Source organism: Microtus oregoni, unplaced genomic scaffold, assembly GCF_018167655.1.
Source record: "Microtus oregoni isolate MIOR12 unplaced genomic scaffold, Mior012 000001F_ref0000356, whole genome shotgun sequence".
Lineage (NCBI taxonomy): Eukaryota > Metazoa > Chordata > Mammalia > Rodentia > Cricetidae > Microtus > Microtus oregoni.
Genome location: NW_024543060.1, coordinates 72,985,566 through 72,999,918, shown reverse-complemented (window position 1 = coordinate 72,999,918; position 14,353 = coordinate 72,985,566). Strand labels below are relative to the sequence as shown.

Sequence of the window (14,353 nt, the reverse complement as noted above, 5' to 3'; positions counted from 1 at the left end):
TTTCTAACTCATGAAATTAAATTAATTTGACAAAGACTATGCAGGTTAGTGAGAAAAAAGAATAAATAATATTCCCAAAGATTTAAAACACACAGTAGTCTGTACAGAGTATGTTTACAAATTATTTATTAATCTATTTATTCATAAAAATTACTCTTTTTATCAAATTTATAAAATAATAATTTAAATCCATTTCTCTAAGTTATATAAATAGTTCCATAAAATAATTTTTGAGCTTTTATCTTTGTGCTATTTCCAATTTATTGTAAATTATATGTGATCATCAGCATTTGTGAGTTCACATAATTAAATGATGGCTGGATTTCACATCCTTTTTTCAAGGTATACCTCTCAACCTTAGGGGAAGAAAGGGCGAATGTAAAATACAACTTATAAAAAAAAACCAAAAAGTAAAATACAACTTATAACATGAAAAGGTTAACCCAAAAGCACTTAGAAACAAGCGATGGGCAAGACAAGATGTGAAAATATAGAAATGAGACCATAAAGAAGATACCTGTGAGATAAGGCTTTGTAATAGAGATAAGTGATTAAAATCTCATGGGAGAGATCCCTCCAGTTGTTAAAGGTTTGCTCCCTAGATTGGATTCTATATTCACCCTCCAGGCCTTTGATTACTGCTTGATTTTTCCATATTGAGTATTATTGATAGGAAGATGATGAAATCATCACACAGGTAGAATTATTGTAGTTTTGCCGACAGTTGCTATTTCCATTTTAAATCAGTAAGTTGAAATTTGGGGGAAAATTGTTCACTAGAAAACTGATTACCACATGATAAGTTTATAAAATATAAGAACGTCAGTAAAATAAACAAGCCTTTGTGTTATGCTTTATTTGCGAACTAAAAATAAAGTATAATTGAAACCAAATTTCTAATATATAAGGAAAAGATTATAAACTATATAAACAGGACATTAAAACTTCCTGTTGCAAACTTTTAAAAAGGGATGAATCACACATACTTTTCCTGAGTTATAGCTCTAGATTAATAAACATTTCTCTCTTTCCAGAATGATATAGAGTCAGTAATGATTTGCATACCTGCAATCCCAGCACTGGGAAGTAAGGGGCCTCAGTTACTTGAGTGCAAGACTGCTTAGATTATGTGAGACCATGTTTCAAAGACGCACACACACACACAGAAACATTGATAGTTCCTTTGAAAGGCCAGTATATAAAGTAAATTATACCTTTTGATACCCAGGAAACGTTCTTAAATGATTGTTATTTTATGAATCTAAAACCTTACAATCTAGGATGACTGTCCCCATACCTTCTAAAGTTTATTTGCTGTTCCTTGTTTTTCTCATATGATGCCATTTGATAAAGAAATAATAAAGAGTTAAGTTCATTACTTCAAAGAAAACAGGTAAAAGTCATGAGCTGACAATAAGCAAGAGATTTTGAAGAACCAAAAGGAGCAGAGGAATGTTGATTAAAAATGTTGGCATGGAAGAATGCCTTTATGGGTTTGATATGGTCCAACCAAAGGACTTTAAAATGAACTCTAGTCAATATCAAAGTTATCTGGTATTTTATGCTCAAATTTAAACAAATAGCAATAGAGACTTTCAAAATCAGATGACAAAAAGAGTCATATTCTTAATTCTGAATACTTTTCTGACATATGTACATTTAACAATCAGATACTACATTGGTTTCAAACTTTCAAATCAATCTATATTAGGAATATGTGAAAATAATTCACAGAAGAGTTATTAATCTTGTGGACACTGAAAACAAAGCAAAAAAACATGTACAAAATCCAAACAAACAATAAAAGGAAACATGTGGACCAGACGAGGGAAAACTGAGCAGCTGTATTCTATCATGTTTTCTGTGAGGGGAAGACAAAGGAAACTTAGATTAATAGATTAATTAAAAAGAGATAAAGATGTCTCTTCATTATATAAGTTTGCAAAGATAGCCAATGGAAAGTCAGAGGGATAAAATGTAATTGCATTAGTATAATTCATTTTCTATAATTTAATTTATAAAAAAAGTTATTTTTTCCTTTCTCTCATGTTAATTCCTACGGAACAGATAGATGTTAACAGAACTACCACAGGGTGAACTTCACTGATACTGACTGATGTCAGCTTGGGTTACTCTGCAGTTCTTGTCCTATTGGCCTGCAAGAGTCCAAGCAGCCGAGTTTCTGCGGACATATTTAGGAAACAAAGTTCCGTATTATAGGAAACAAAGTTCCAGGTCACATATCCTGGATTCGACTTTAAGATGAGTCTCTGTGAAACTTTGCCAAGTTAAACTGCTCTATCTACTTTCCGTTTCCTTAGATGGAAGGTAAGATCACCTGTATCACATGGTTGCTACGAGGACATAGTGAGAGAACACAGGCATAGACTATCCAAAGGTGACTGGATCGTGGCGGGGGGTGCCTCTCTGATATCCATCATTATTTCCATTCTTCTTAGAACATTTTTTTTCACTTTCTTTCCAGGATACCAAGCTTTCTTAATTTGGGCTTGATTTTGTAATCTTACTCTATAATTTCCTCTACACAGTCCTACTCTATGTCTGATCTCTATAAACACTGGTGAGCTGCCGACCGAGGGACTTAGTTTGATCACCCGTACATAGCTTTTGGTGATTTACTGCTTCTAGTCTCATAGAGTTTTAAAGCTAAATACTATGTCCATAATGTGTATTAATAAACTATATCTGCTTCATATACCCCATTCTCCCAACCCCAATGTCCTTCTTACAGACATTTTAAAGCTGACGTGTGGGCCACCGAATTAACTTCTTTCTTCCTATACCAAACTCACTTCTCCTACACGTATTTTCTTTCCAGTACAAAGATACATCTTCTCACAGCTAATGCCAACAATTTAGAATCTCGTTTCTAGTCATCCAATGCAAATCTGTCAGCTGATGCTACCGACACTTCCCTCCAACCACATTTGGAATTCAACTTTTTAACCCTACCTCCCAGGACGGTACAGACTTGCTCCATCAATCAGCTATAATTAGCCTCTCTTTACCTCAGAGTAACAGGAGGACTCTTCCACTTCTACTCTGTTGCTATATCTTGTCATGGAAAATGATAGCTTCTCATTGGACTAGGGAACAAAAGTCAAAATCCTTACTCTGGTGGTAGAGTCTTTCTCTGAATTGTATCTATCCCACACTTCGCCTTCTTTACTGAGATCCAGCCCAAAGGGCTATTTCCTCTTCTCAAAACGAAACAGACAGTACTCTGGGATAGACAGCCAGCAAGTTCTGTACTAGGGCAAGGTCATCATTTGGCAAGGCTGTTCCTGAGTATCATTTTTATAGTCATAAAAACATAACTCCTGTATGTTAATTTCCCTTTTCCCAATTGATCTTTCTTCGCCTGTCTAATGATTACTTGTAGTATTTCAAAATTGTTCCAGTTTATTACCAGAATGTGGTCCTCATGCCAGCAAACCCCTTTCTTCTATTTGACGCTATACCCTACCGTCAATGTCTCCACAATTGTTTGGGATATATTGAAGCTTAAATATTTCTATTAGGTAAACCAACTGTAAGATAGCTCACTGTGAATCAGCAGACAATAAAAAACAGATGAACTAAAACTAATGGTAGAATAGTATTTTATTAACAATAGAGGAGCCATTGCTAAATTATTTAAATATGTGTGTAGTTATACTGAGTATGGAAATGATTGAATATTCTTTAACTCTTAATTATAGAGATATCATTACTTGGAAATAATTGTACAAGTTTAATAAAATTTAGAAGTGAAATGGACTTGGTTGATTAAAGGATGTGGTCCAAGTAGGAGGCAGAGTTGAGACTCATAATGTTTCTGGGAAGCCAAATATTTGATAATACATGAGATATGAGGTTTAAGTGAGAGAAGGAAGTGAAAATAGTGAACTTGGTGGTTATGTGTGTTAGCTAGTTTATATGTCATATCTAGGCATGTTGCATATAAATCTGTTCACAGAGCCTCTTCTACAGCCTTCTCTAACTTTAGGGGTGAGATCAACAGTCCATCAGGGGTTTCATCTCTCATCCATGTTACTCCACTGGCAATTGCTGAAATTCACATGGGCATACTCTTTAAAACAAAAATCATAGAGCCATGTCTTCACAGCAACAGAAGTGTCAGTGGTTGTCTAGTCTTTAAATAAAATGGTAGATATATAAACACAAGAAAAATATATGCATAATATTAGATACTTGCATGTCTGTGCATGTGCTAATATACATGGTGTGCATGTGTGTGCACACACATACACACACATACACACCTGCCCTACCCACGTATCCACTCACACACATGTTGTGTTCAGATTTGTTTCTGATATTATCACCATCAATCTTCTTGGTTTTTCAATATCTTTAAAAAAAATTCCCTTCATTTATATGTGCCCAGAGATGAAAGGTCATACTTTTGTTTTCTTAAGATTCATAAAATATCCCTACTTGTTTTCATTTTCTTAAAACCTTGAGTCCTTGACTTAAGAAAGAACACATGATAGACCACAACACAGAACTGAGCAGAGTAACTAATTGAAGCCAGGATCCCGAGGGCTTAAATTACCGCAGTCTCTCTGTCATCCTAAATTAAAGCTCCCTATACACATTTCATGATTTATAACCACGCGACCAAAAGCTGAAAAGCCTCCCAGACTTGGAGCGCATTTCCCCGAAGGAAATGGTGATTCCTGGAAGAGAAGTCCTGAGAGGCAAATATCCGCAATGGAAGAGGACACTCAGAACAAAGTGTGTGGCAAGGGTCATGGTGTTCTGAGGGGGCCTCCCTGGGAACTCAGAGCGCATGCCCAGGGGTTCTGTCAATCAACTTTGAGTTCAGTCAGAGCGACTCCAGGCACAGGGAAAGTAGATGCCTCTGTGACCTGCTCTCCAAAATTAAATGGGGCATAGCAACTGACCACCCGGGGATAAGCCTCTGTGTTCTTCTTAAGAACACTTGTTATAACCACACCTTTACTTCTCATGTCATCCAGTTGCATATTTCTTCAACTCTACTTCACTTCCAGGGATTTTTACAATTTAGTTCTAGAAAGTATGTTTCATGTCATCATGTGATTTAATGTGTGAGGTGGTGAAAGTCAACCATTATCTGACAGGAGGGGTAGAAATCATTTGCTCATCTTTAACAGAGATTTTTTTTTCAATTGCTTGTCATTTATTCAGTTTCATTTTTTTTTTATGGAGCTCTACATTTTTCTCTGCTCCCCTCCCTGCCTCTTCCCTTTCCTTCAACCCTCCCCCAAGATCCCCATGCTCCCGATTTACTCAGAAGAGCTTGTCTTTTTCTACTTCCCATGTAGATTAGATCTATGTATGTCTCTCTGACGGGTCACAATCCTAGAGAATTTAGACAACAATGAGGACCCTTTAAGAGAAATTTTTAAGAAAAAAAAAAACCTTATTTTTATTTATTTATTTATTTCCTTTTGGTAAACAAAAGATTATCTTTCCTATATCCTATCATTTAACAACTTATATGAACTAGATGAGAGTAGTCTATTATCTCCGTGATTACTATATCTTACCAGATAGTCCCCCATTAAACGCAGCCATTCATTAACTTGGCATTATTCGTTGGATTCCTGGGTTGAGAAATGAATGGAGGTCCTCTGGAAGAGCTGACAGGGCTCTTAACTGCAGAGCCCTCTCTCCAGCCCAAGGGTGGCATTTCTGTCCGATTAGTCATGCTATCAATATCTTTATTAGCCTCTAATTAAAACTGTATCACTTCACTATGCTATCAATTGTAAATTAGCTGTGTCCTCTCTAAATACTAGATCTGTTACCTTGTTTGGCTCTTCTAAGCAAACCATAACACAGAAGAAAGGCGTGATAGTCATGAACGGCTTTCAGCTGTGAGTGACATCATAAAGCTAAAGCACTTCGTTCATGTAGCCTATTTATTTTTTACAGTTCTTCAGATGGTAACAATCTTGGAAATCTCTATATCACATTCTGAGTGCAGAAATCACATGCAGAATCAGAAAATAAACTATGGACACAGGCAGCAGTAGTGATTATCATAAACAACACAGAAAAAGAAGGTAAACCTAGAATCTATACAGACTGGACAAAGAAGGCATGATACCCACTAAAGTAGAAGCAAAAGTTTCCATGCATCTTGATACTCTCTGGTTATTCTAATTGTCATACTGAGACCAACCATAGCTGAATATTAAGAGTAACTCAAAAATGTATTTTAATTATCATATTATACTAGACTGATAAATTTATAAAAAATTAATTATAAGGCCAAAATTATAACTATAAACTTTTTCAATGCTTCACCTTCCATTTGCATTTAAATTGACACATAGTAATAGTATATTTGTGGAGTATAGTGTGAGGTTTCTATACTTGCATACATTTCAAGATGATTTGATTAGGGTGAATGGCATTTTTACCACATTATACATAAATCATTTTTGTGTTATGACCATGCAAAATCTTCTCTATTACCTACTTTGAACTATTCAATCGTTTGCATATCAGTTACCCTGTGAGCTATAAAGCATTAAAAATAATTACTCCTGCCCATCTGTACCCTACATCTTTAACTACTCATTCCCCACTTCCCTCTGAATTCCCAGTGTAGTCAACAGCTATTCTTCTTCAAGTTCTTTGAAATCAACTGTCCAAGTCTCATTTATTATCATGAACTCATGATAATTGTCTTTTGGTCCTTTTAGAGGTGTAACTATAACATTTCCCTAACTAAATTGGAAAGAGAAGTAATACAGAGTTGTTGTTATGCTTCTTTAAAAAATTTATTATGAAGAATCTACCGAGTATAATGTTCTCTGATAATGCTTGCATTCTAGTAGTGACAAAAATGGGGGGGGGGATTTTTATGTTTACTTTCCAAATGGTGACATTAGAGATAATGAACAAGGAATATAGACAAATAAATTTTAAGTTAGAAGGTGATTAGAATTTGGACAGAAGAGAAGTAATTTGAAGACCAATGCTGGACAGGAATGGGAAGACTGCAGTATTTAAAGGATGGCCAAAGAATCATCAAGAGTTCTAGTAAATCCACACTACAGAGAAACATGAGCCTGAGCAAGTGTGGTTTGCTCATCATGTAGACCAAGCTTCCAATATGGAGGACCATTTGTAAGATTCATAACAGGGAAGAAGGACAAGCCAGGCAGGTTCTGTCTTATGTGCATATACATATAACTTCTTATACAATCTTTTGACATCTCATTTTATTTTCTTCACGAAGTAAGGAGACTGAACCAAAAAGATGCTTTGTAGGGATGCTAGGTGTCACCTGGCAAAACAACTGGAGTCCTAGGGGTGACAGGTCTTCCAAGTACATCTCTGAAGGCTTATTTAGCCTCAGTGTATGTCTGTAAGGGATCATCTTGTTTAGGTTAATTTATGTAGAAAGTTCCACCTTAACTGTGGGTGGGACAAATACCTGGGCAGGGATGCTGAGCTCCGTCAAAAGGAAAAAATGTACTGAGCACTGGGAAGCATCACTCATTCCTGGTTTTGGATTCTATGTGAATAGCTGCCTCAAGCTGTGTGACTTCCCTACTATGCTGGAATTTTCCTTTAATTGGGATCCAAACTAACCCCTTCCCTCTTTAGGTTGTTTTTCTAAGGTCTGTTATTATAACAAGAGAAAAATGACTACTAGAGAAGTTACATAGATTTCATAGTTTGGAAAGAGTGACTTGGAATGCAATCTCATCTGTAATTCTAGAGGTGAGCTTTTAATGATGAAATTTTTAGGTGTATGCCTAAGTAAGAGCTGTTTAAATGATGAAAACACATGAATTATTTTCAAAATGCCAAAGAAGACAAAATTCTTACTGTATAATGTGGAGACCTATACAATTATGATTATTTTAAAAAGAGCAAAAACCACTTTCTCACTGAGCTGCAAAAAGGTGGCCTATGAAATTTTTATTAGTCTACAAAGAAAAAGAATTCTTGCTAACTATTCAGAATAGATTAAATTTTCATTTAAACCACACAGTGAGGAAGAACTCTAAAATTAATACAAAGGTATCATAAATCATACTTAAGGCTCATGCCTTCAGCAATATGTGACAGTAGGTTTTTTCTGTATTGATTGTCTTGATTTTAACAGAAAGACATTATACTGCTTTTTTTGTATGTTACTACTATGGGTTTTTGAAAAATGCTTAAGGAACACTGCTATGATAAGTTCACATAAATTATAATTATAGACAGTGGGCTTGTATGAAGAGAAGAAAATATTGATGACTGAAGCATAAAATTACATCTTTCAAAATGTGTAGGAAACCGTCTACAAGGTGACACTGAACCCCACTGTATCAGGGCCATCAATGCTATACTTACCAAAGCAGGTGCACTAAAAATTTATTAAATTAAGTATCAATTTAAAAACTATGAAGCTTTATGGCTTCAGAATGGCCGTTATAATGGCACAGTTAGACTTGGGTCAGGTTAATTTTGGTGTATGACTTTTTTGATTCAAGTATTTACAATAAAGTTTTAATAAAAAACTAATTAAATCAATTTTTGTACAATAAAAATTAAAAATGTATCCAGTCTTAAAAGAAAAGTACAGAAAGAAGAATACTTTTATTAAATCCCTGCCACAAAAAATAATCTACGTCTTCCCCAAATGGTATGAGTGGAGCCATTTTATATTTAAAAATAACTTGTAATTGGAAACCATCCATGCATATCTCATGTGGGAGTGATTTCTTGTTAATAAAGAAACTGCCTAGACCCATTTGATAGGCCAACCCTTAGGTAGGTGGAGTAAACAGAACAGAATGCTGGGAGAAAGAAGCTGAGTCAAGGAGTCGCCATGGTTCTCCCACTCCAGACAGACGCAGGTTAAGATCATTCCTGGTAAGCGCACCTCGTGGTGCTACATAGATTATTAGAAATGGGTTAAGAGGCTGAAACTAATGGGCCAGGCAGTGTTTAAAAGAATACAGTTTCCGTGTAATTATTTCGGGGCATAAGCTAGCCATGTGGGCAGCCGGGTGCCAGGGACGCAGCCCCACCGCTTGTATTACAACACATATCCACTGAGAAGCAGAAGAAAAGAGACATTTATTCCAAAAAGGAAATACTATCAAGGAATTCTGGGCAAGAAATTCCGCATCATAGACATAAGAACAGAGAGGGGGACACTCTAACAAATGACACTTTGTCACTTCCAAAACCGGTTTTCTTTATACAAAATCACTTCATTTAGATTGCTCTTCTACTACTATTACTGCCTCTTGTCCACTCAAATTGCTTAAATCAGTCTCTAGGAAGTATCTCTGCTGTCGGTAGTAAGAACCGACATGTCCTTGCCAACTGTATGCAAACAAACTAGTAATAAATAAAAAGATTTCCTCTCCTCTATTCCTTCTTCTGAAGAACATTCAGTAAATTATCTTACAATGTTTCGTTTGATTTTGATTGTTCTGTCTTCTTGTTCCCTCTACTAAAATTCAAAAACTTCACTAGATATCACAGAAAGACAAGGTGTGCCTAATAAACAGAAGACTATCCATATAACTGAATTCGGGATAGTGAAAACCATCTTCATTGTTCTATGAATGAGGAACGCATGGCATCTTCGTAAAATTATGTTCTTTCATCATTTACAAATCAGCTGCTAATCAAAGCTCTTTACAAAGAGACGAGAATTTGCATGCAGAGGACAGTGGGTCCACAGCAAAGCTGGCTGGAAATTCTCGAGTCAAACAAGTAACACTTGGTAGGGAATAGTTTTTGAAAATTGTTTTGATATTTTAAATTATTTTCTGTCAAATACTGAGTGGTAAACACAAAAAAAAAATCAAGGTAAGTTTAAGTTGAGTACTTTAGATTTCAAAGATAGAAAAAACCAAATACTTATGTGTGTTTCTTATATTCATATATTTTTAAGAAAGGTAATGCATATTTTTATGCTTTCTCTCTTTAACAAAATATTATTCCTATTTATGCACAAGAACAAATTACTCCATATAGCTTATCTTTCTTCAGGAACAAAGCTAGGGGCTGACATGAAAATTGTTGGTTGAAATTATGCTTGTCATTTTCTGATATTTCAGACAAGGTGACCCATAGACCTAGTTATCCCATGAAATACTGACCTGCATGCTGCATGGATATTATTAGAGGGCAGCAATTCAAGTCCATGATCAATTGCTAAATAATCCTGATGTAAATTCAGCCAGTTGAAAAATTCTAAACTTTGACCCAGGCTTTCTAGAAAGAGGGCATTTCCTGCCCTCCTGTGGGGTTGCCTTACAGATTTCACTTGCCTCTTCAGCACCACTAAGCACACAGGCTGCACCTGCAAGGACCAAAACTCAAGCTACATAAAACACACATACACGTGTGTGTGTGTGTGTGTGTGTGTGTGTGTGTGTGTGTGTGTGTATACACACACACACATATATATATATAGATATAGATATATGTATACACACACACATATATATATAGATAGATAGATATAGATATATGTATACACACACATATATATACATACACATATATATACAAAACACATATTCCTAAAAAGAGTGTTTCTCAAATACTGGAAACAGGGGGATCACCATGACTTGCCACCTTTTGGCCCAGTTTTGAAAAATGTAATCAGCACAAGCTATCAATAAAAGGTAACCATACCTCTTTACCAGGATTCAAAAGACACATGATACGCACTAAAGTATTTGACTGGAGGAAGAAACCATACCACTTTTCTTCCACCAGGGACATCTTGCATGGTACGATATAGAAAAGTCACCACTAGAAAATAAACAAAAGGTTGCATCCTAAAAATATGATAGACCTTTCTTGTCAGATCCAGAGAGAAGGGGTTTGAGCCTTTTTTTTTTTTTACACAAATCACATATCTGGGTCACACGAAAATGAAAGAACACAAAGATAATTTTAAACTCACAATAATTTAGAGAGTCAAACTGCGTCCAAACAAACTCGTTTGAAATGCGTCCCCGTCCTTACCTAGACTGCATATCTTGCTGGGTTTTGACCTGACTGGGTTCCGACTGAGGAGCGGTGTGAGTCACTCGCTGCTGAAGCTCCACCAGGGACTGGTAATACTGCTGTTGATGGTGTTGTTGCTGCTTGTAGCGAGACAAACTGAAAAACAGTCCTAGAATGGCTTTTAAGTTTCCATTTCTTATTTCTGTATCAAATGGAAAAAAAATGTAAAACATGGTCAAATAAATCGAATTGATTTTTCCTATATGACTAAAAGTCTAGATGTAATCCGCTTAGGCGAGATCTATGAGGATAAAAACACAAGTTGCTCCCTAACTCGCAATTTCAACTGATTATGAACGTCTCAGTTCTGCCAACATTACAAAGTGACTTGTGATAGCATGGGGCTCGGGGGAGGGGGGGACAGAAGGAACAAACCCAACTAAACAAAGATGCTCTATGGGTTGTGGTTTTCCTTACTCTTGAAAGAGGATGTGCTCACTGCCTTGGGGTAACGATTTTATTTTGCACACAACTTCTCTCCCAAATGCACACACAATAGCCTACATAGGCTTGTCTATGGAGAAATGAAACTGCTCAAACATCCACCGAGGCCGTTTGGGACAACAGCACAGTTCCTTACCTTCAGCCGACAGGCCTTGGACATTGACTCCGCGAGCTGCTAGAAAGCTAAGGCAGACCTCAACATTTTCAATCTGCAACATGAAAAGCAGTGAAAAGGCCCCTTAGAGGATTACTCTTCGGTAAGCGCATGAGCAAGAACGAAACATGGGGGGAAAAAAAACAAGAAAGAATTAATACTTTACATTCATTTCATTCTAGGGAGAGTTACGAGAGGTTTACGAGAGTGATCTTGGCCGAATACAGAGTGACCATAAAGCTCCCATTGTGCACTTTGGTGTGTGCACACAATTGATAAAGGCACAACCAAGAATGGCATTCCTGCATCATAGCAACCCACCTACGTAGCATAAAACCAGATCTGTGTTTTACAAATAAGCCTCAATGAAAACATCCATATGAGAAGAGATTGTAGCCCTGCAATTATGAAAATATTAGGATGTGGGATATTGAACTCAGTCGCTACTATTTCTTAAGTTTCCAGAAGCTGGATAAAAAGGAGAGTTATTATATGAAATAAATGAGGCTTATTTTTAACTCTACACCAGAAAAAAAACTTCATTTTCAAAGTTGTCTTTGCATTTTGACAGTTGAGGAAGCCTATGATTAAATGCAAATATGACCTTTCAAATTTTAAAAGGGGCAATGTACATGGCTTTTAAGTAATCATTTTAGTATGACAATCAACTTGTAAACATTTGAAATGGAGGAGAGATACTGAATCCACCAGGCAAAAGACTACTCTCAATGTTGATCATGGAATTACAAAGTTAAGTTACCTAGAGGACTGTTTAAAGCTAGAGGCTTCCGATTGATTGTGATTTTGTTAATACTCTAAGAGTAGTGCATGATAAAGAAAATATTTAAAGTTAACAACTAGTAAGGTATTAATTTCTGTCTTATTTACTTCTCATCAAAAGCCATAAAGACCCATAAACTTCTGCCAATGCCTTTTTAGCTCAGCATCACAGGAAGACAGTTATGCCTCTGAAAAATAACAATATATCAATAATCCCTCTATCCAAATGAGAAGGTTATATTCCTTCTGGAATATAATCTTGTACAAAATGAAATCTAAGCCATAGCATTCAATGAGCTATTTTTATTTATTTATTTTTTTGGCTCACAAATAAAGCCAAGGCATACACATTTTCTTTGAGAAAAAAAATATACTGGTAAGAAAGTATTATTTAAAGTATTTTATTGTTAAATTAATAGAGCTGAAACAGACTGACCAAAGTGTAACCTAATATATTTTATTCCACCATCAATATCTGAGTCTTCAGGAAGGGTATGATGTTGAAACTTACATCGGATCTTTTCCCATGCTGCTTTGCTATTGGAAAAGAATGAAATAAGAAACAAAGGACTAGGGAGATGAATCAGTGGGTAAAAACACTTTCCATGCACACATGAAAACTGGGTTCAAATCTTCAGGCCTCCAGGAAGAAGCTGAATTTGGATGTAACAGCTACAGTCACAGTGCTCAGTTCCGGCAAAACTGGAAACAGGGGGATCACCATGACGTGCCATCTTTTGGCCCATATCCATCGCAAGAAAGATTATCTCAGGGCAATAAGGAGGTGAAAGAACGGGACATTAGATCTTCTGCTCCCTTTAGTGTAACTGAAGGCATCAAGCCATACTTTCTGAAGTTTCGTAAGCATGCGCTCTCATTTATTTGGTTGTTGTTAGCAAGGTTATGTGTGTGTCTTGCTTTTTTAATGTTTTATTTTTCCCTGTAGGTATGCGGGTATCTAGCTGTGTGAGAGTAAGGTGTATGTGAGTGCAGGTGCCCACAGAAGCCAGAGGCATCAGACTCCCCTGAAGCTAAAGATGCACGCAGTTGGTAGCCACCTAACGGGGATGCTGGGAAATGAAGTCTAGTTCTCAGTAAGGGGAATGTGGGGTTCTAATCTTGAGCCATCTCTATAGCCCCTAGTGTAGTATTTTGAATGCAATGGGTACTCAACAATGCTTAAAAAACAAAGGAGAAAAATAAGGCTATATATATATATATATATATATATCTCACATCTATCTTCGTTTTTATGAATGAACTAGATAAAACTAAAAAATAGCAACAGTGAACCAGTGGTATTTTAATTTAAGTCTACACATTATAAAAATCACACCTATTTCCTGTATCGGGCTCTAGGAAAAAAATGAATCATAAGGTTTATTGAGTGGGACAATCTATCAGTAGGAATTTAGATTGTAACTCTTAACCTGTAAATCTCCTGTTGAGATCAGTGAGTCACCAGATCCTGAATTTCTTGTAATCCCCTGATCTGAGTGCCTACAGCTGCTCTGAGCAGGAGACCTTCAGGAGTTCCTGATGGCAGGAGAGTGGTTTCTGGTGGGTTTGGCTGGGGCGTGGCTATCTCTATATAATCTACCCTGAGCACAATAAAGGGGGCATTCTTGAGGAATTCAAGGATGACCCGTGTCGCTGTCTCTCTGTCTGTGTGTGTCTGTGTATTTTAACCTACAGCCCCCTTGCCCGAATCTCGCTAACTGGGTGCCAGCGCACAGAGCACAGACACGGGGGCGCGGTGCGAGGCAAGGCAATATATCACATCTATCTTCGTATTTATGAATGAACTAGATAAAACTAAAAAATAGCAACAGTGAACCAGTGGTATTTTAATTTAAGACTACATGTTATAAAAATCACACTTATTTCCTGTACCAGGCTCTAGAAAAAAATGAGTCATAA

General features: G+C 36.4%; 1 protein-coding gene across 5 annotated transcripts in view; it reads right to left on the bottom strand.

The window, feature by feature from the left end:
* The window catches only part of Nav3 (neuron navigator 3), a 709,344-nt gene that overhangs the window by 186,834 nt on the left and 508,157 nt on the right, over window positions 1–14,353 (bottom strand). For 4 of the 5 annotated variants that reach the window (XM_041665541.1, XM_041665547.1, XM_041665565.1 and 1 more), the window contains exons 5-6: window positions 11,636–11,708; window positions 11,014–11,197 (exon numbers count right to left, since the gene is read on the bottom strand). The exons of the other annotated variant lie outside the window; for it this stretch is intronic. In XM_041665541.1, coding sequence (XP_041521475.1) covers window positions 11,014–11,197; window positions 11,636–11,708 — 257 coding nt within the window. The remainder of the gene's footprint in view (window positions 1–11,013; window positions 11,198–11,635; window positions 11,709–14,353) is intronic. 5 annotated transcript variants of the gene reach the window in all.